Below are 22481 nucleotides of genomic sequence, written 5' to 3'. Positions count from 1 at the left end.
TATTGTCGTTTATTTATTTTGTTGGGCATCTGTCGTGTGGTATGACTCTTATTTATTGTCGTTTATTTATTTTGTTGGGCCATCTGTCGTGTGGTATGACTCTTATTTATTGTCGTTTATTTATTTTGTTGGGCCATCTGTCGTGTGGTATGACTTTTTATTTATTGTCGTTTATTTATTTTGTTGGGCCGTCTGTCGTGTGGTATGACTCTTATTTATTGTCGTTTTTTATTTTGTGTTGGTCCATCTGGGTTGGAGAATTTTTATTGTCGTTTATTTATTTGTTGGTGTGTGTGTTATGACTCTAATTTATTGTTGTTTACTATTATTTGTTGGGCCATCTGTCGTGTACAGACTTATTTATTGTCGTTATTTATTTTGTTGGCATCTTCTGTGGTATGACTCTATTTATTGTCGTTTTATTTTGTTTCCATCTGTGGTGGTATGACTTTACTATAGCTTATATCTGTTGGCCGCAATCTGTGTGTGGTAGTGGACTGACTTATTAATTACTTTAATATTTGTTTGAACAGGTCTGTGGATATGCAACGATATTTATTGCGTTTTCTATTTTATTGGGCACATTTTCTGTGGATGACTTATTATTACTATAAAATTATTTGGTTGCGTCTTGTCACTGTGCGATGACTCATATATATGACAGTATTTTATATTTGTTGGGTCCATCTGCATGAGGTATGCAACTCTATATGACGTATATTTATTTTGGTTGGCATCTGTCAGTGTAGTAACTCTCAATAATTCAGATGTTATAGTATTTGGTATGTGGCCATCTGTCGACTGTCGTATGCCATCTAATTCTATGTCGACTGTATTTATATTTGGCCATTGTCGTTGGTAACTATATAATTGTCGTTTATTATTATTTTGCCATCTGTCGGTATGACTCTATTATTGTCGTTTATTTGGTTATTGTTGGTCAACTTATGATTATATCGTATTATTGTGGGCATCTCGTGTTGACTCTTATTTATTGTGTATTATTGTCCATTGCGTGTATGACTCTTATTAGTCGTTATTTATTTTGTGGCATCTGTGTGTGGATGACTATATTGGTTATTATTGTGGCTATTGTTATGTCTTATTTTTGTCGTTTATTTATTTGTGGCGTGTCTTGTGTGATTAATAATCTAGTTTGTGATCTTTTTAATCCTGGAAGTGAAGTTATTCTATATTGTAGTATTTAAGACATAGGAGTTGTTTGACAATACCATTTGTCAGACATGTACAGACATATTGTGTTTATTCGTCATTCTCTGGGATGGTTCGTTCCCTATGGTGTATACAACCTTTACCTCCTATTGTAAGTGTGACTGAACAATACAAATTACACAATGCGAAGATTGAATCAACGAACGTCCAGTTGCGATTCCTTTTTGATCAGTAGCAAAGCAAAAAAAATATTTGGTTGTTGTCATCATCTCCTCAATCACCCACACAGAAGTATTGTGATCTGTATGTACATTCAATCATCCACACACAGAAATGTTGCGTCATAGTACAGTTCATCAAACCCCCAACGACAGAAAAGTATTTGGTATGTCTTGTCAACTAGTACAATCTCCAATCAAATCCAACCCAACGACAGAAAAGTATTTGGTGTGGTCTTGTCAACTAGTACAGTCTCCAATCAAATCCAACCCAACGACAGAAAAGTATTTGGTATGTCTTGTCAACTAGTACAATCTCCAATCAAATCCAACTGACGACAGAAAAGTATTTGGTGTGTCTTGTCTGTATACAATCAACAAGACAAAGTATTGTGTGTCTGTCAACTAGTACAGTCTCCAATCAATCCAACCCAATGACAGAAAAGTATTGGTGTGTCTTGTCGATGTACAATCTCATCAATCCAACCAATGACAGAAAGTATTTGGTGTGTCTTGTCAACTAGTACAGTCTCCAATCAAATCCAACCCAATGACAGAAAAGTATTTGGTGTGTCTTGTCAACTAGTACAATCTCCAATCAAATCCAACCCAACGACAGAAAAGTATTTGGTGTGTCTTGTTGACTGGTACAATCTCCAATCAAATCCAACCCAATGACAGAAAAGTATTTGGTGTGTCTTGTCGACTGGTACAATCTCCAATCAAATCCAACCCAACGACAGAAAAGTATTTGGTATGTCTTGTCAACTAGTACAATCTCCAATCAAATCCAACCCAATGACAGAAAAGTATTTGGTGTGTCTAGTCAACTAGTACAATCTCCAAATGTCGGGATAAAGCATTTCAGTTTGATAGTTTTAGACATGTAAAAAAAAAACAATTCCCTTTATTCATCCCATAGGGGAAATTTGTCTCTTGGGTCTATTCCAAGGGAAGACTGGAATAACCCAGGCGTCAGCCGCAGTGCAGCGCTGCAAATAGAGCTAGGGCGAGGTGACTTGTTCAAAGCCCCACAGCGCAGCGGGTGTTTGAACTCGGTACCTTTCGGGTACAAAGCAAAGACCGTACTGCTGAGCCATGCTGCCCCACGTGTCAATGGTGGATGAAATCTTGGCTGAAAATGAGAAAAGCACTTGGTATGGAGTTGAATAGTTTGTAAACAAGGTGGTGTTTGGTCGTGACAGTTTTATCTTTTCACTATTTAGAACTGTTCAAGGGATTCCATCGAAGTCATGGGGTCAAATTAAAACATAAACTCATTAATTTTGTAATTTATTTTTGACTATGGTATTGTACACAGGATTTATTTTGTATGAAAACTGTTTGGAACATATCGTGTTGATTTGGTGAAAAAGCTGACAATTCTTTCTTTTCAATAAAAAAAATGAGCTGGTCCCTGCTTTCTCCAAATGACATTATCCCACTCCTCTCATGTGTTAATGAATGCCTGTGTCAGGCAGTGATGGACATTGTATGAGTGCCAGCACAAAATGGATGACGTCACAGATGACAAACTGTATGTTGTATTGAAAGTCAGTTCTTGATGGCCTTATAAGGGAACAGCTGTATGGAAACGATTAACCAATGAGCATCTTTTTGTTTTTTACCTTCCAGGATTTGCAAGAGGCGATCCGAAACGTTTGATCTATCCTACAGACAGCTTTGGGGATATTTGTGGACATGGAAAATATGAGTAAGTGATTTGACCTCTGTAGACCTCTGAGTTCATCTGTTAGTATATGAGTAAGTGATTTGACCTCTGTAGACCTCTGAGTTCATCTGTTAGTATATGAGTAAGTGATTTGACCTCTGTAGACCTCTGACTTCATCTGTTAGTATATGAGTAAGTGATTTGACCTCTGTAGACCTCTGAGTTCATCTGTTGTTATATGAGTAAGTGATTTGACCTCTGTAGACCTCTGACTTCATCTGTTAGTATATGAGTAAGTGATTTGACCTCTGTAGACCTCTGACATCATCTGTTAGTATATGAGTAAGTGATTTGACCTCTGTAGACCTCTGACTTCATCTGTTAGTATATGAGTAAGTGATTTGACCTCTGTAGACCTCTGACTTCATCTGTAAGTCATCAAGAGTCATGATTATTTTCCATACACAGAATTGTGCCTTACTGACAAGACAAGAGACAGATCGTATTTGGGGGTTTCTTTGTTGATTAACCCTAAGGCCTCATTCACAGATTAATTCAAAAATTAAACATTAATTTTGTTGTTGATTCTATACTGATTGATAAAATATATTTAAAAGAATAAAAATAACATATCTTTTAGTTTCAAACTTGACTTCAACGGTTTGTCTCCCGGCAACTTGATCCCCTTGAACTTTGACCCTTGCATTTGTCTAATATTCTGAATCTGAATCGTTACTCAAAGTCGACTCAATTCTGGGTATTTGAATTTGAGGGTGGAGAAAGTTGTTGAATAAGACAGCCATTGTTGGTGTTTAGGCTGGCGTAGTTTGATGATCTTCGTTTAATTACTGGTGTCTAAATCTGTTGTGTTCACACATTATTTGGGAAGAGTGTTCCAGTCTTTGATAGGGTGGGGTGCAAATGAATATTTGAAGATGTTTGAGTTTATAGATTGGTGTTTTAGTGTTTTTGAGTGGTTTTTTTCTTTGAATGCGTGAATTTCGTTGTATGTCTAGTTGTTCTGGTGAGATGGCCGTCATGTTGTTTGTAATTTTGAACATAAGAGTTAGTCGTTGTTCTTTCCGTATGTCTTGTTAGGGGGTCCATCCAAGCTGTGTGATCATGTTTGTTATACTGCCATGGGGTCTGTACTATAGTCATTGAAGACAAATCTTGCAGCACGGTGTCGGACAGCTTTAATTCCTTTTATATCAGATTGTAGGTGTGGCTCTTAAACTGCAGGAATAGTCTAATTAATTAATTAAAATTAACATATTTGTAGCATTAATGGCATATGGATGCACTATCTGGTGCTGCCGTAAAAAGAAAAAAAAGAAATAAGAAGAAAAATGTTTCCATAATCTATAATGTCATGAAATCTATTAATAGCCGGATGGCTCTTGATAAAAAAATGACACTGAAGTCTCTCTGGAGGTTAGCACATTAGAAGACTTTATTTATGAAAGTATTTCCTTTCTTACCCAAAAGAGAAACAACTATGAATGTTAAGTACAATGTACTAACAATATAACTAACAAATGTTATTAACATTTAAAATAAATGGGTCTAATGAGGGGACATAATTCATGACAAACTGACTCAATGAAAATATATGATTTATCTTCCTTTGATCATTCACACAATAATTCTATAAATGATAAATAAAAGTCAATAGTCAATCATTATATAATATGTTATCTGTGTGTTTTTTCCAGAGACAAGCCATATCTGTTCTTCTTTGACTTGAATGTCTGTGCTCAGTCAGGAGCTAAAGTGGTGGCCACCGGCTGTCCTACGCCACAAGTAAGGCTTTTTGGGGGGGGGACATTTGTCTTCAGGGTTTATTGACTTGAATGTCTGTGCTCAGTCAGGAGCTAAAGTGGTGGCCACCGGCTGTCCTACGCCACAAGTAAGGCTTTTTGGGGGGGGGACATTTGTCTTCAGGGTTTATTCCAATAGAAGACTGGAATAACCCAAGTATCAGCCGCAATGCAGTGCTGCAATGTGAGCGAGGGTGATGTGACTTGCTCAAAGCCACACAGCGTGGTGGGTGATCGAACTTGGTACCTTTTGGGTACAAAGCAAAGACCATTCTGCTGAGCCGCGCTGCCCCTTACTTTTCCTTTTTCTTTTAGAGGTATGATTGTTAAATGTCCATCAATGTAGTTATCTTTAAGTGCATTGAGCATTTTGTATTATTAATAATGTGCAATATAAATGTCATTTATCATGATTATAAACAGAATTCTGGGTTGCCTTAAGAAATTCATGCTTAGCATAGCTACCAAGTGCGTTCCAAAAATTGGAATTGAACACTTTCTGGGCTTTTGTACCTTGTTTGTGTTCGATGCCGATGAGGTAAATAATATTTATCATTATTGTGATTATTGAGTAGATGAGAAAACTTCCTGACAAGCTTTTAATATCTTGGTTACAATAAATGACTTTTTCTCCCAAAAATCCTTGTCTTAACAGGTTTGTGTGAAAGAATGTCCCAAGGAGAATTACGTTTATCTGGAGGCCATGGACAATGATGACCGATCCAAACTGATCTGTCGTTATCACGTGGACCACCAAAAATCTCCGTACAAGGAGGTGAGACAATATTTTTATCCCAGACTAAAATGATGGTATCAGAGATGTCAACTGTCACAACTTTATCCAGTGTGTCTGGATTTGCCTGGCTGAAAAAGATTTTATCTTTTACAAAAAGTCGGGGAAAAAATTGTATATAGTGTGTTTATTTTGTGCTGACAATAGTTTTTGGATATTTGGACTTACCAAATGAAATGGATGTCCAGAGAATTATACAAGCCTTACGATACCAGTTATTGTTACGTTTCACTGTTAAGTATTTGTTGTTCACAGATGATGCCATTGTCTTTCTTCCATATTCTGTATCTCTGAAATACATTTGAGATTGAAAAAGGACAAGGCCTTATTCATTTAATGTCATCATATTTCTACTCTGTTTGGTTATTTGTTGGGATGGGAATCTTGTTAATATGTGATATAGCCATCATCTTTCATACAAAAACACTTAGCCGCATCAGTAACTTTTTGCTTTTAAAAAAATATCCCTATTTGTGTTAGCCAGTTGGTTAGTAGTAGTAGTAGTAGTAGTAGTAGTAGTAGTAGTAGTAGTAGTAGTAGTAGTAGTAGTAGTAGTAGTAGCTCTGTATTATGGAGATGTGAAACTAAGGGGCTCCTTCTGTATGTCAATGTTCAAGGTCATCGGTAAACATGGCATTTGAGTGTTGATGTTATGTGTTTAAGTAAAATACACACCATTTCTAACCGCTATATCAATTGTACCAATACACAAATAGTTTATAGTCTGAGAGAATTTAGTGAGAAGAAATCACCCAATATGTTGATAATGTTAAATAATTCTACCGAAATGAGTCCTTGTTGATTGTGTTAGCTTACAGTGTAATGATAACTCCTTAATACATATATATATATATATGTATACATATTGTATTTCAGATGTCTGTGAAAAAGTTGGTGGAAGACGAATTGTGTGCAGCCTATTATGTCAAATCTGGCTCAGGTAAATTCATTGAAATATTTAGTTTTAATTGCTTATTCATTAATTAATTTATTTATTTTTGTTTTTATTTTATTGGATTTAAATGGTGACTGTCTTTATATTATTGTAAAAAACAAGACTGCTGTAATAAAGTCTGTTCGTCCACTATTGATTACAAGACTGCAGCTACTCCTAAATAAAGCTGCCCGTATTGTTACCAAATCAAACAAGTCAGATCACATCACTCCAGTCTTGTGGTCGTTGCATTGGTTTCCCGTGGAGGAGTCGATTGCTTGTTACTGTTACTGTTTTACGTTCATCCATGGCACTGGTCCCAACTACTTGTCATCTCTTCTTTCTATCTACAATCCGAATCGCTCTCTTTCCTACGTGTTATGTGTTGCTTAAATGCATCCATGGCACTGGTCCCAACTACTTGTCATCTCTTCTTTCTATCTACAATCCGAATCACTCTCTTTCCTACGTGTTATGTGTTGCTTAAATGCATCCATGGCACTGGTCCCAACTACTTGTCATCTCTTCTTTCTATCTACAATCCGAATCACTCTCTTTCCTACGTGTTATGTGTTGCTTAAATGCATCCATGGCACTGGTCCCAACTACTTGTCATCTCTTCTTTCTATCTACAATCCGAATCACTCTCTTTCCTACGTGTTATGTGTTGCTTAAATGCATCCATGGCACTGGTCCCAACTACTTGTCATCTCTTCTTTCTATCTACAATCCGAATCACTCTCTTTCCTACGTGTTATGTGTTGCTTAAATGCATCCATGGTACTGGTCCCAACTACTTGTCATCTCTTCTTTCTATCTACAATCCGAATCACTCTCTTTCCTACGTGTTATGTGTTGCTTAAATGCATCCATGGCACTGGTCCCAACTACTTGTCATCTCTTCTTTCTATCTACAATCCGAATCACTCTCTTTCCTACGTGTTATGTGTTGCTTAAATGCATCCATGGCACTGGTCCCAACTACTTGTCATCTCTTCTTTCTATCTACAATCCGAATCACTCTCTTTCCTACGTGTTATGTGTTGCTTAAATGCATCCATGGCACTGGTCCCAACTACTTGTCATCTCTTCTTTCTATCTACAATCCGAATCACTCTCTTTCCTACGTGTTATGTGTTGCTTAAATGCATCCATGGCACTGGTCCCAACTACTTGTCATCTCTTCTTTCTATCTACAATCCGAATCACTCTCTTTCCTACGTGTTATGTGTTGCTTAAATGCATCCATGGTACTGGTCCCAACTACTTGTCATCTCTTCTTTCTATCTACAATCCGAATCACTCTCTTTCCTACGTGTTATGTGTTGCTTAAATGCATCCATGGCACTGGTCCCAACTACTTGTCATCTCTTCTTTCTATCTACAATCCGAATCACTCTCTTTCTAGTGTTATGTTGCTTAAATGCATCCATGGCACTGGTCCAACTACTTGTCATCTCTTCTTTCTATCTACAATCGAATCATCTCTTTCCTACGTGTATTGTTGCTTAATTCCTCATTCACTCTTTCTCTTTTTTCATCTACATCCGAATCTCCTTTTAGTGTTTTATGCTTAAATGCATCCATTTGTACTGTTCACTACTGATCCTCTTCTATCTACAATCGTATCTCTTTTCCTATGATCATGTGTTGTTAATCAACATGGCACTGTCCCACATCTTTCATCTCTTCTTTTTCTACATCGAATCACTCTCTTCTCTGTTATGTGTTGTAATGCATCCATGGCCTGGTCCCAACTACTTGTCATTCTTCTTTCTATCTACATCGTATCACTTCTTTCCTCTGTATGTGTTGCTTAAATGCATCCATGGCATGTCCCAACCTTTCATCTCTTCTTTTATTCAATCTACTTCTCTTCCTATTTATGTGTTGCTTATGCATCATGGACTGGTCCCAATCTTGTCATCTCTCTTTTTTCAATGAATCACTCTCTTCCTACGTGTTATGTGTTCTTTAATGCATCCATATCATCCACTACTTGTCATTCTTTCTATCACATCCGATTACTCTCTTCACTTTTGTTTGCTCAATCATCACTCATCTGTTCCTCATATCTATCTCTCTTCTCTATCTCTATCATTCTTTTTCCTACTGTTATGTTCTATTGTCCTTGCTTGTTCACTAATGATCTCTCTCTTCCTACTACTTATCGATCCTTCTTTCTCCATTATGTTTCCTAATGTCATTTCTTCTCCAATACTTGTCACTTTCTCTTTTCTTCTAAATCCAATCTCCTCTCTATGTGTTTTTTTAATGCACATGGACTGGTCCCAACTACTTGTCATCTTTTTTCTTTACAATCCATCATCCCATGTTCTTCTATCCCTTCATTTTTTTATATCTATTTTTTTCTCAACACTTCTTTTTATATCACTTCCTTATTTACTTCTCTATTTTTTCATCTTCTGTGTTATGTGTTGCTTAAGCATCATGGACTGGTCCCAACTATTGTCTCTCTTCTTTTATCTACAATCCGAATCACTCTCTTTCTCGTGTTATGTGTTGCTTAATGCATCATGGCATGGTCCAACTATTGTATTCTTCTTTCTTCTACATCGATCACTCTCTTTCCTACGTGTTATGTGTTGCTTAATGATCCATGGCATGGTCCACTACTTGTTTCTTCTTTTATCTACATCGAATCATCTCTTCTACGGTTTTGTGCTTAAATGCATCATGGATGGTCCAATACTTGTATCTTTCTTTCTATTACAATCGATACTCTCTTTCCAGTGTATGTGTTGCTTAATGCTCTGGCATGGTCCAATATTGTCACTTTTTTATCTAAATCGATCCTCTTTTCTAGTGTTATGTGTCTTAATGTCCTGGTGGTCATATGTATCTCTTTTTTCACCGAATCATCCTTTCTGTTATGTGTGCTAATGTCCTGCTGGTCATACTGATTTTTTTCTATCTACAACGATCACTTTTTCGTGTTTGTGCTTAAGACTGCTGGTCCAATTGCCTTTTTTCTTCAATCGATCCTTCTTTCCTAGTGTTTGTGTGTAAGTTGGCATGTCAATCTTTATTCTTTCAATCCGATCCTCTTCTAGTGTAGTGTGTTATGTCATGGATGGCACTATTTTTTTTATTACATCGATCATTCTTCTACGTGTTTGTGTGCTAAATGATCTGATGTCCACTGTCTTTTTATTCAATCGATCTTCTTTCTAGGTGTGTTGCAATGCATCATGATGGTCAATATTTTTTTTTTTTATTTTCTTTTTTGTTGTTACTATGATGTCCATTTGTCTTTTTTTTATTCGTCATCTTCAATGGTTAATCTCTTCTTTCTATCTACAATCCGAATCACTCTCTTTCCTACGTGTTATGTGTTGCTTAAATGCATCCATGGCACTGGTCCCAACTACTTGTCATCTCTTCTTTCTATCTACAATCCGAATCACTCTCTTTCCTACGTGTTATGTGTTGCTTAAATGCATCCATGGCACTGGTCCCAACTACTTGTCATCTCTTCTTTCTATCTACAATCCGAATCACTCTCTTTCCTACGTGTTATGTGTTGCTTAAATGCATCCATGGCACTGGTCCCAATACTTGTCATCTCTTCTTTCTATCTACAATCCGAATCACTCTCTTTCCTACGTGTTATGTGTTGCTTAAATGCATCCATGGCACTGGTCCCAACTACTTGTCATCTCTTCTTTCTATCTACAATCCGAATTCACTCTCTTTCCTACGTGTTATGTGTTGCTTAAATGCATCCATGGCACTGGTCCCAACTACTTGTCATCTCTTCTTTCTATCTACAATCCGAATCACTCTCTTTCCTACGTGTTATGTGTTGCTTAAATGCATCCATGGCACTGGTCCCAACTACTTGTCATCTCTTCTTTCTATCTACAATCCGAATCACTCTCTTTCCTACGTGTTATGTGTTGCTTAAATGCATCCATGGCACTGGTCCCAACTACTTGTCATCTCTTCTTTCTATCTACAATCCGAATCACTCTCTTTCCTACGTGTTATGTGTTGCTTAAATGCATCCATGGCACTGGTCCCAACTACTTGTCATCTCTTCTTTCTATCTACAATCCGAATCACTCTCTTTCCTACGTGTTATGTGTTGCTTAAATGCATCCATGGCACTGGTCCCAACTACTTGTCATCTCTTCTTTCTATCTACAATCCGAATCACTCTCTTTCCTACGTGTTATGTGTTGCTTAAATGCATCCATGGCACTGGTCCCAACTACTTGTCATCTCTTCTTTCTATCTACAATCCGAATCACTCTCTTTCCTACGTGTTATGTGTTGCTTAAATGCATCCATGGCACTGGTCCCAACTACTTGTCATCTCTTCTTTCTATCTACAATCCGAATCACTCTCTTTCCTACGTGTTATGTGTTGCTTAAATGCATCCATGGCACTGGTCCCAACTACTTGTCATCTCTTCTTTCTATCTACAATCCGAATCACTCTCTTTCCTACGTGTTATGTGTTGCTTAAATGCATCCATGGCACTGGTCCCAACTACTTGTCATCTCTTCTTTCTATCTACAATCCGAATCACTCTCTTTCCTACGTGTTATGTGTTGCTTAAATGCATCCATGGCACTGGTCCCAACTACTTGTCATCTCTTCTTTCTATCTACAATCCGAATCGCTTTCTCCGCTCATCTACTTCCCTGTATTTGAACCGTTTGATTCCTAATTCAGCAGACACCAGACATGTAATTCCCTGTCCTCCTTTAAAGCCTCTTTGAAGACTTCCTTTCAGTTTTCTGTTAGGGATTTTATTGATTTTATTGAATGATCGCATGCGGAAATAAATGATCGATCTTAGTCTCTTAACATGCTCTACCAACTGAGCTATCTGGACCTCCAATCTGGCACTCACCTGACCATTTATTCTGCTCCATAGAATCCATCAACTTGACCCATGTGTTGACTATAAACTCAATGTCCAGCATCATTGAGATGCTGGGTCACTCTTAGGATTATCTTAAAATTGAAAGTTTTATTTTATTTCTAATTTAGTCGTTCACAGATGTGTCCCCAGCATGTTCTCTGAGGCTTTAGGCAGCGTTGCCCCTGTCAAGGATGCATCAGGGAAATATCAACTGGAATCTCCCATGGGTGACAAGATTAGTGTTGGATCTGTCTATAATGGAACAAAGTAAACAGGGGGGGGGGGGGGGGGGGGGGGGGGGGGGGGTTTGGGGTGGAGGGGGGGGGGGGGGTGTGATTGTTGTGATGGTGGTGGTGGTTGTAGTGATTTTGGTGGTGGAGGCGGTGATTATGGTGATGGTGGTGGTGGTGGTTGTTGTGATGGTGATGGTGGTGGTGGTAGTGATTGTGGTGGTGGAGGAGGTGATTGTTGTGATGGTGGTGGTGGTGGTGGAGGAGGTGATTGTTGTGATGGTGATTGTTGTGGTGGTGGAAGTGGTGATTGTTGTGATGGTGGTGGTGGTGGAAGTGGTGATTGTTGTGATGGTGATTGTTGTGGTGGTGGAGGCGGTGATTGTTGTGATGGTGGTGGTGGAGGAGGCGTGATTGTTGTGATGGTGATTGTTGTGGTGGTGGAGGCGGTGATTGTTGTGATGGTGGTGGTGGAGGAGGCGTGATTGTTGTGATGGTGGTGGTGGAGGTGGTGATTGTTGTGATGGTGGTGGTGGAGGAGGCGGTGATTGTTGTGATGGTGGTGGTGGAGGCGGTGATTGTTGTGATGGTGATAGTTGTGGTGGTGGAAGTGGTGATGTGATTGTGTGATGTGATTGTGTGGTGGTGGGGTGATTGTTGTGATTGTGGTGGTGGAGGTGGTGATTGTTGTGATTGTGGTGGTGGAGGCGGTGATTGTGGTGGTGGAGGTGGTGATTGTTGTGATTGTGGTGGTGGTGGTGGTGATTGTTGTGATTGTGGTGGTGGAGGTGGTGATTGTTGTGATTGTGGTGGTGGTGGTGGTGATTGTTGTGATTGTGGTGGTGGTGGTGGTGATTGTTGTGATTGTGGTGGTGGAAGTGGTGATTGTTGTGATTGTGGTGGTGGAGGCGGTGATTGTTGTGATTGTGGTGGTGGTGGTGGTGATTGTTGTGATTGTGGTGGTGGAAGTGGTGATTGTTGTGATTGTGGTGGTGGAAGTGGTGATTGTTGTGATTGTGGTGGTGGTGGTGGTGATTGTTGTGATTGTGGAGGTGGAAGTGGTGATTGTTGTGATTGTGGTGGTGGTGGTGGTGATGGTTGTGATTGTGGTGGTGGAAGTGGTGATTGTTGTGATTGTGGTGGTAGAGGCGGTGATTGTTGTGATTGTGGAGGTGGAAGTGGTGATTGTTGTGATTGTGGTGGTGGTGTGGTGATTGGTTGTGATTGTGGTGGTGGAGTGGTGATTGTTGTGATTGTGGTGGTAGAGGCGGTGATTGTTGTGATTGTGGTGGTGGTGGTGGTGATTGTTGTGATTGTGGTGGTGGTGGTGGTGATTGTTGTGATTGTGGTGGTGGAGGCGGTGATTGTTGTGATTGTGGTGGTGGAGGCGGTGATTGTTGTGATTGTTGTTTTAGTAGTGATGGTGGTTGTAGTTGTGGTTGTGGTGTTGATTGTGGTGATGACATTTATGGTGAAATGGTGATGCTAGTGATTATGATTGCTGTCAAGCTATAACTGTTTTATTTATTCATTTATTTATTTGTTTATTTAATTGTAGTTGCTATTTATTTATGAATTAATGTATTTATTTATTTATCTGTTTGTTTTGGAGATAATTTATTGATGTATTTTTAATGTATAATTTATTGATGTATTTTTTAATGTATAATTTATTGATGTATTTTTAATGTATAATTTATTGATGTTTTTTTTAATGTATAATTTATTGATGTATTTTTTAATGTATAATTTATTGATGTATTTTTAATGTATAATTTATTGATGTATTTTTGTATTTGTCTTGGTGGTTTCAGGAGTTTGCTGGATCTGTTTGAACTGACAGGCACCATGGAAATGGTCTTCAAGGATATCGTCCAGTCTGCACATTGGATCATTGTGTAAGTTTTCCTGAATTGGGTCCAGACTGCCTATTGGGTCATTGTGTAAGTTTTCCTCAATAGGGTCCAGTCTGCACATTGGATCATTGTGTAAGTTTTCCTGAATTGGTCCAGACTGCACATTGGGTCATTGTGTAAGTTTTCCTCAATAGGGTCTAGACTGCACATTGGATCATTGTGTAAGTTTTCCTCAATAGGGTTTATGAAGTGTACGTCAACTACTCCAGTTCCATAATCTTGGAAGTTTTCTGTACCAGTCTTAGGGGAATATGGTTACATTTATCATAAGGTGGCATGGCATAACTTTCAGTAGCAGGATGTATTGGCAGATTCTTAGGATTATGGGACGTAAAAGAGCGAGAATGAATGGTATTTATTGAGAGCCAGCATATACTTAGACTAGAAGTTGTTTTAAATCTGTTTTTCATAAAGTATTTTGGCATTCTCCACGTTTCCTACACTCTACGTCTTAACATTTGATTGTTGTTTTGGTAGATTTAAGTGGTTTATTTGCATCGCTTCTTAATTTTATTATCAAACTCTCTTGACGTTTCTGTGTCACAAGAATTATTTACAACCGATGTTTCCTACGACTGGAAGAGATGACTGAAGGCTCCATTTTCAAATTGTACACACTTTTTCTCCAAATCTTACTCTTTGGGGGTAGCAATCTTACACTTTTTCTTGTGTTGAGGTTGGCAGCCCTGCATTATCAGTTGCTAGCTACCTTTTAGACAGTACGGCAAACTTTTGCAAAGCACTTTCCATCAGATCTCACAGAACCAGGCACACAATCCAATCATTGGTGGCTGGACAGAGGGTTTGAAATCTTGACTGCACTAGTGACGGGGACTCATCTATCAGGACCCTGTCCTGTCTCCGTTTTATTATTATTATTATTATTATTATTATTATTATTATTATTATTATTATTATTATTTATTATTATTATATATTATTATTATTATTATTATTTATTATTATTATTATTATTATTATTATTATTATATTATTATTATTATTATTATTATTATTATTATTATTATTATTATTATTATTATTATATTATTATTATTATTATTATTATATTATCATTATTATTATCATTATTATTCTCATCATCATCATCATCATCATCATCATTATTATTATTATTGTTATTGTTGTCATTACTTTTATTATTGTCAACAAGAGAGAGAGATTGATTTGACCAAATGTATTTGTATAATTGACGTCCTCCCGTCAATCCACTCGATGTTTGGTACTGCTGCCTTGTGGCAATGCTGATGGTTTCCCTTCATTAGTTCATATTTGGTTTACTAGACCTCATATTGTGCATCATCCGCTGTAAGTCAATAAAATACTAATTTTTTACACCTTCACTAAAGTGTAGGCTTTGTACAGAGCCCTTAGACAATCATACATTATTAGTTATGAGACATGACGCCTTTAGACATAGCAATTTTTTCGCACAAACATGCTCAGTTGTCTTGATGTATCAGGACTTTTCCAAGACTCACAATGAAGCTCAATGTGGACAAGATACAATTTCCCACCATCCTTTAGTTCTGTGTACATTAACACAATACTACAGATCATTGACATTAATATTACCACATCTTCAGTATCTGTTACAGTACATCATAATACATTAACAATATACTTTGAATTTTTCCTTCAGTGCGACATTCAATATACAGATCCATAAGTGCATGATCTCGATAAAGTGACATTAGATACATTTTCCCCTCCCTTTCAGTGTCTGTGTACAGTTACATCCAATACTACCAGATGAAGGCAATGAATGTAACTCATGAGAACGACGTCCCTGCCGAATTCAAGCTGGATCTGGATTATTACTTGTCCCACCAGACAACTTGGCTGGCAATAGGTATTGGGATTATTTTACATTTGATCAAAGTCATATTGTTTCCTGATAGATTGTATATTGATGATTTCTTATCATCACCATTATCATCATCCATAGTCGTCGTTTTTATTGTCATAGGTATATTTGGATTAAAAACATTTCTTTTTGATTGATAAAATTGTGAAAAGGGCACACAGATAGACAAATACTGATGATGAAGTAGAGGAAATATCTGACCAGTTCTATTTCAACAGGCGGTCCCGGTAGCTCAGTTGATAGATCACTCGCTTCACAATTAAAGAGACCGAGATCCATCCTGGGTCCAGTGGAGATTTTTTTCTTTATTTGTTTATGTTTATTTATTTATGTGTTTATTTATTTATTTGTATGTTTGTTTACTTGTTTATTTATATATTCATTTATATATTTTATTTATTTATTTATATTATTTCAACTGTTATCTGTGAAATTGTATAGTATTTCATGTCGTCATTTGAAAGCTTGTTTTGTTCCCAACCATATTTATCTGTATCTATATTTCAACACACACAAGTCTGTACACAAATTTTCGATTTTGGGATGAATGAAGTATTATCATTATTATTATTATTATTTTTATTATTTATTTTAATGTTTTTAATATTATTGTTGTTTTGTTTTTGTGTCAGAACTGTTTTTCCTACACGTCCTATATTTTAAAACCCTTGTTTCCCCCAGGATGCACCACGGCAACACTCTTCATCATCTTCATGATCATCGTCTTTTTTCTGTGTGGCCGAATCTCATTGGCCGTCAATCTCATCTCAGAGGCTAGTGTGTAAGTTGTTAATGGAATGTGTGATAAATGTCAATGACATCTCAGAGGCTAGTGTGTAAGTTGTTAATGGAATGTGTGATAAATGTCAATGACATCTCAGAGGCTAGTGTGTAAGTTGTCAATGCAATGTGTGATAAATGTCAATGACATCTCAGAGGCTAGTGTGTAAGTTGTTAATGGAATGTGTGATAAATGTCAATGACATCTCAGAGGCTAGTGTGTAAGTTGTTAATGGAATGTGTGATAAATGTCAATGACATCTCAGAGGTCATTCATTGTATGTCAACAATCTCTTTTGACAAACACACACACACACACACACACACAAACAAACACACAGACACAGACACACATTAATGTATATGAATATTTATATAAACACACACACATATAGAGTTGTTAAAAATTTAGAACCAATCTCAATATTTCAAGAAAAGAAGAGTTCAAAATGCCAAAATGGGAGGGAAATAAAATTGAAATCACTTGAATTGATTTTGGTCCCATTAAATACCTTTTACAAGGACGTTATGAAAACTACGTGAAGTTCCAGGTCTGAGAGTTTTTGCCAAGATGAAGTCATTGAAATGGGACAAGTTGTCTGGCCAAATGTTGAAATCCAAGTTTTTCCAGAGTTTGGTAGTTTTAGTTTTCCCCTCTCTTTCATTTACATCTGCAGTGGCTATGTGCTCTAGTGGTATGGCACTCGCTCTGCGCATAGTTGAGTCCTTAGAAAAGGCTCTTTACTCACATAAAATGAGTACCTTTCCATTAACAGTGTTGTCCCTATCGGAAAAAATTGCAATATCGCCTAACAGACGTCATTTTCGTTCTACATGTTACATGTTGCTATTGGCCAGGGACCCTTTGTAAAGAGTTTTGAGCACATTTAATGGATATTGCGCTATATAAAAGCTCAAGTTTGTTTTGATTTTTGTTGTTGTTTTTTTTTCAGAGCTCTCAGCCACATGTGGACTGTCCTGCTCTGGCCAATCTCCCCGTTTGTCTTGGAGTTCTTGATCATCGTCTACTGGATTTTCAGCTCCTTGTATCCTTTTCAGGTTGAAATGTCAATACAGCTACAAAGCTTAGAGAATGGAGTGAAATGTCAATATGTCAATACAGCTACAAAGCTTAGAGAATGGAGTGAAATGTCAATACAGCTACAAAGCTTAGAGAATGGAGTGAAATGTCAATATGTCAATACAGCTACAAAGCTTAGAGAATGGAGTGAAATGTCAATACAGCTACAAAGCTTAGAGAATGGAGTGAAACTGATGAACACACTGACTTAATCCTGTCTTCAGGTGATTGGTCACAAATGTTCAACTTTTGGGTTCTGTCAATTAAAGTTAATAGGCAACTAAAGTGGGGTGTCAAAACACTGGTTCCAATCTCATTGGAAGTGTAAAACCACTCTTCCAGAGGACTGAATACATACCTTGTGTAAAGGATCTTCTGGTTTGAGAGTGATGGTATCTTATTTTCTAGTCTACATACATGCTGGTCGTCAATACACATCATCCATCCTTGCACTTTTACATTCCGTAATCCTTAGAATCTGCCTGTACATCCTGCTACTAAAATAGTTATGCCACCTTATGATTCAATATGTAACCATTTAATTATTAGTCCTCCAAAGGACAGATTACATACACACTTCCAATGATTTTGGAACCGGAAGAGTAGAAAGTGTGACGTCAGGACTTCTCTGTCCTATTGTAAACGAACTTTTGACCTTTGTTTGCTTTATTTGACCTTGACTGGTGTGTCCAGATACATTGTGTCCATGGGAGAGGCTGAATTCTACAATGACACGGTGGCGGCGTCTTCCAATGATGTCAATGCTCTCCTCAATCGGGTACCATGTGACCACGTAAGACTCAGAATGGAACATTTCCATTGGTTGAACAAGTGATGGCAAATATTGTTTAGTAGTAGTGGTCGTCGTGTGAGTTGTAAAAAAAATAATTGAGCTTTTATAGAGCGCAATATCCTCTAAACATGCTCAAAGCGCTTTACAATGGGTCTCTGACCAACAGCAACGTTTAACATGTAGGATGAGACATGATGCCTATATGATGATATTACAAATTTTATTTCGGACAGAGACAATGCTGGTAATGGGCAGGTACTCATTTTACACAGTGTACGGTGAGAGAATGCGAGTAAAGAGCCTTTTCCAAGGACTCAACTATGCGCCAAGCGAGGCTTGAACCCAGGACATTCTGATCCGAAAGCGAGTGTCATGCCACAAGACCACATCGCCGCACTAGTAGTAATAGTAGTAGTTATAGTAGTGTCGGTAGTAGTCATAGTATTAGTAACAGTGGTACTTATTGCTGTAGAAGTATTTTGATTTGGATGTTATGGGATAATTTAGAAACCCACAATGAAGTGATATAAACATCAAACTGATCCCAGAATAACAAATGGATAACAAATAATCTATTTATAGAAATGGGCAGACAGATAAATTTTGTTGGAAAAGATCATAGCACGTTAGATTATCAATAATATTGAAAATGTGAGAGCTCTGCTGTTGAGAAATCAAGAAATAGTGTAGTATGCCAACTTTATAAAACCTCCTTGAATAATAATTGGATCGTATAAATATTGTGAGTTGTAATCATTGACTAATTGGGTTTTTCTTGGTTGAAATACTCGAGGTCTGTACAATTAAAAAGAAGAAAAAATTGCTGTTTCTAGTGATCAGTTTAAATAAATCATTTATCAGCTGACTTGTAAATTTGTCATATTTGGAAATAAGACGACAACGCTGTCATTGATTCATCAGCATTAATTACACCATCTTTGTTTTCTTTATGACGTACATTGGTGATAACTTACAATATTGTCACTCAACATAACAAACAGATTTGTGTACGTGTTGCCTCTTTTTACAATTTGCTGTTGGTTTGAGTAATGTACGAAACTGTTTGTTATTCTTGAGAACCCTTTGTCTTTGAAATTGAATCAAATCAAATGAATTCCACAGACATGGATAACACATTATCCATTTATCCATTCCACCCAAAATGACTTTATTGGTTATAAATCCATTCCCACTGAATTCTGGGATACTGGATACCCTGTATTCACTCAGACACTATATTTATCATTTGGTGGTGATGGATCGTCCTCTATTTCAATTCATAGTTAGATCTCCAAACCATTGACTCAGCATCTCTTTGGTTCAGAGATCTAAACATTTACTAATGTAGGTGACCAATCAATGGTGGCCTAGCAGGAAATAGACTATGGATGTCATTTTGTATTTGATGTTTTGTTCTTGCATCAGCTTTATTTTTATATTACATTTTGGATCAACATTTACATTATTTTGAATTCATTTTACACATTTGCCTGTGTTTGTTTTTGTTTTGTTGTTTTTGATTCTAATTCTATTTCAAATTTAATTAATTAATTTCTTTATTTATTGACTTACCGTCTGTCTTCAGTTAGTTTAGACAAGTTTTAATTTTACTTTGGTTGACATTGGCGTGCACATATTTGCAGGTTTGAGTACTCAACACAATTGGTTTGGTGTGGTGAGTCACAATTTGGGTTGTCAGACCTGGAAATATGTACACATTGCTTGCCATCCATAGGCTTGTCATCGGCTCCAATGAGTTGATAGATGCCTGATTCACATTGATGTCTTTGTAACCAAACAAATAGTTATAGATTTGATGATTTGGAACATGTCTAGTCTCACCATGAATGCTTCAAATTTTAAAGATAGAAATTTTGCATTTAATTTTATTGAATATTCGTTGCTCCGTGTGGATTTCTTTCTATTTCACTGTCAGTTAGAGTGAATATCATAAATAGTAGATTTCAGTCTGTTTATTTATATGTGTGTGTGTGTGTGTGTTATTGTGTTTGTGTGTGTGTGTGTGTGTGTGTTTGTGAGTACTGAATTTAAGATGTGTGTGGGTATGTGGGTATTTGAGCATTTCAAAATTTATTTAGATGCATTATTGTGTGTGTGTGTGTGTGTGTGTGTGTATGTGTTTGTGTACTGTAACCTTATTTTCATGACTTTTAGAAAAAGAAAAGCAACTTTTCTTTGTAACAATGGAAGTGATTCAAAATGGTGGACGAGATAAGTGAATTGTTCCAGAATTTTCTTTCAAAAGGATTTGAACCTTTGGAACCTTGGGGCTTGTCTGGGATGTCGACAGGATTGACTGTTATACTCGTGGCAGATTCTGTAAAAAAATGTCAATCTGCCTTTTGTGTTGGTTTTGCTGTCACAATGAAAGACAAGAAAATGACAAAATGAGGCTCTTATAAATATTGTGAAACAATAGGGAACTAAGGTGTGATGTAAAAAAAAACAGGTTCCAATCTCATTGGAAGTGTAAACCACTCATCCGGACGACTAGATACATATCTTGTGTAATTCATTGTCTGATTTCAGAGTGATGACGTCTTATTTCCTAGTCTAAATATAGTATGCTGGTCGTCAATAAAGATTGTCCCTCCTCCCTCTTGTATGTCACGTAATCCTAAGAATCTGCCCATACATTCTGTTCCTAAAATAGTTATGGCACCTTATGATTCAATATGTAACCAACTCCAAAGGACTGGGTGGGGATCCTGACCTCCCATAGTGGGCAGGGAGGTACATACAGTGTCTTCTATCCCCTTATATCTGTTTTCCAACATGCTTTCTGTCTTTGTCTCGGAATGAGATTACTTGGTTTTGTCCTGGCGCTGGTCGGAATCCTAGCTGGGAGGGAAACAGTCAAATGCATAGTTATTGTTTTGGGAGATGATATTTTTTTCCTTGTAAATCATCTCTCTGTTATGTATTATTATATTTATTTTGAATGTATAATGTAAGCATTTGAGTGTATTCCTCTATGTTGGATTTTGTGCTTGTGTCCGGATGAGACTTATAGGTGATCTCAAACTGAGTACATTGGTGGTATGCTCTTGGAATTTACATCTGATCCCTATTTGTTCCCAGTTCCCCTTTGTCTTGACTTTTTCTTGGGTGCTTTAATTGTAATTCTAGAACTTTTTACTATCCCATTTTCTTCCTTTTTATTGGCGCTGATATAACCTAAATGTGTTGCAAACGCCGTAAAACCCTTAAAAACAACAAAACAAACAACTCCAAAGGACTGGCTACATATACACTTTCAAGGATTTTGGAACCAGAAAAGTAGAAGGCGTTAGGTGACGACTTTTCTGCCTCATTCAAATCCCTTTATAAAGCCGCACCAGAAATTATTTTTGATTTGTTCTTGTTCCAACTCCGTTTGAATTCCATTACAAAATGTTGTTGTTTGTGTTTTGGAAGCCAATTGTTGAATTCCATTACAAAATGTTGTTGTTTGTGTTTTGGAAGCCAATTGTTGAATTCCATTAGAAAACGTTGTTTGTGTTTTGGAAGTCAATTGTTGAATTCCATTTAAAAACGTTGTTTGTGTTTTGGAAGTCAATTGTTGAATTCCATTAGAAAACGTTGTTTGTGTTTTGGAAGCCAATTATTTCTTTGCTATCCAAATCTGACATGGATTCCAATTTCAATTAGTTTTGGACTCTATCGTTCACCAATCGTTACATTGTCATTTAGCCTTTCATCTAGAAAATCATAGCGGCCATTTTGTCCTGATAAAACAACAAGACACATCATGATTGTCAACAAAACACAAAATAATAATAATAGTAATCATTTAAAAAAAAAAAAAATTAAAAATATTAATAATAATAATAATAATAATAATAATAATAATAATAATAATAATAATAATAATAATAATAATAATAATAATAATGATAATAATAATATTAATAATTTAAAAAAAAACAGATAATAAAAAATAGATTTAAAAAAAATAAAAAATAAAATAGTAATAATAATAAAAAATAGATAAAAAATAAAGATAATAGTAATAATAATAATAATAGTAATAATAATAATGTAGTTTGTTTATATTTTACACCCAATCCTCCATACAATAAAGCTCTAGACTCGAAGGCTACAACTGCAAATAACTGAAATGAATTATATCTACTGGTTGCAGTACTACTGCAAATAACGAATACGCACGCTTTCTACTATTCGCAATACTAGAGGTGGCCTTTTAAAGTACAAGTTTTTTCCAAAGTAGGCCAGTTAACTGGTTAATATAAAGCTAGACCAGCAG

The 22481-nt window shown here is 36.7% G+C and overlaps 1 protein-coding gene across 1 annotated transcript in view; it reads left to right on the top strand.

The window, feature by feature from the left end:
* Positions 1-2065: 2065 nt before the first annotated feature.
* The window catches only part of LOC144980245 (choline transporter-like protein 2), a 33331-nt gene continuing 12915 nt past the window's right edge, over positions 2066-22481 (top strand). Inside the window, exons 1-12 of the mRNA XM_078927860.1 lie at positions 2066-2258; positions 3027-3105; positions 4779-4866; positions 5539-5658; positions 6553-6616; positions 11634-11772; positions 13550-13633; positions 14199-14296; positions 15393-15524; positions 16221-16320; positions 17273-17365; positions 18094-18193. Coding sequence (XP_078783986.1) covers positions 2066-2258; positions 3027-3105; positions 4779-4866; positions 5539-5658; positions 6553-6616; positions 11634-11772; positions 13550-13633; positions 14199-14296; positions 15393-15524; positions 16221-16320; positions 17273-17365; positions 18094-18193 — 1290 coding nt within the window. The remainder of the gene's footprint in view (positions 2259-3026; positions 3106-4778; positions 4867-5538; positions 5659-6552; positions 6617-11633; positions 11773-13549; positions 13634-14198; positions 14297-15392; positions 15525-16220; positions 16321-17272; positions 17366-18093; positions 18194-22481) is intronic.

The sequence above is a fragment of the Berghia stephanieae genome, chromosome 9 (genome assembly GCF_034508935.2).
Source record: "Berghia stephanieae isolate SIO BIC M18660-M18661 chromosome 9, UCSD_Bste_1.3, whole genome shotgun sequence".
Lineage (NCBI taxonomy): Eukaryota > Metazoa > Mollusca > Gastropoda > Nudibranchia > Aeolidiidae > Berghia > Berghia stephanieae.
This window is presented reverse-complemented; position numbering and strand designations above follow the sequence as displayed.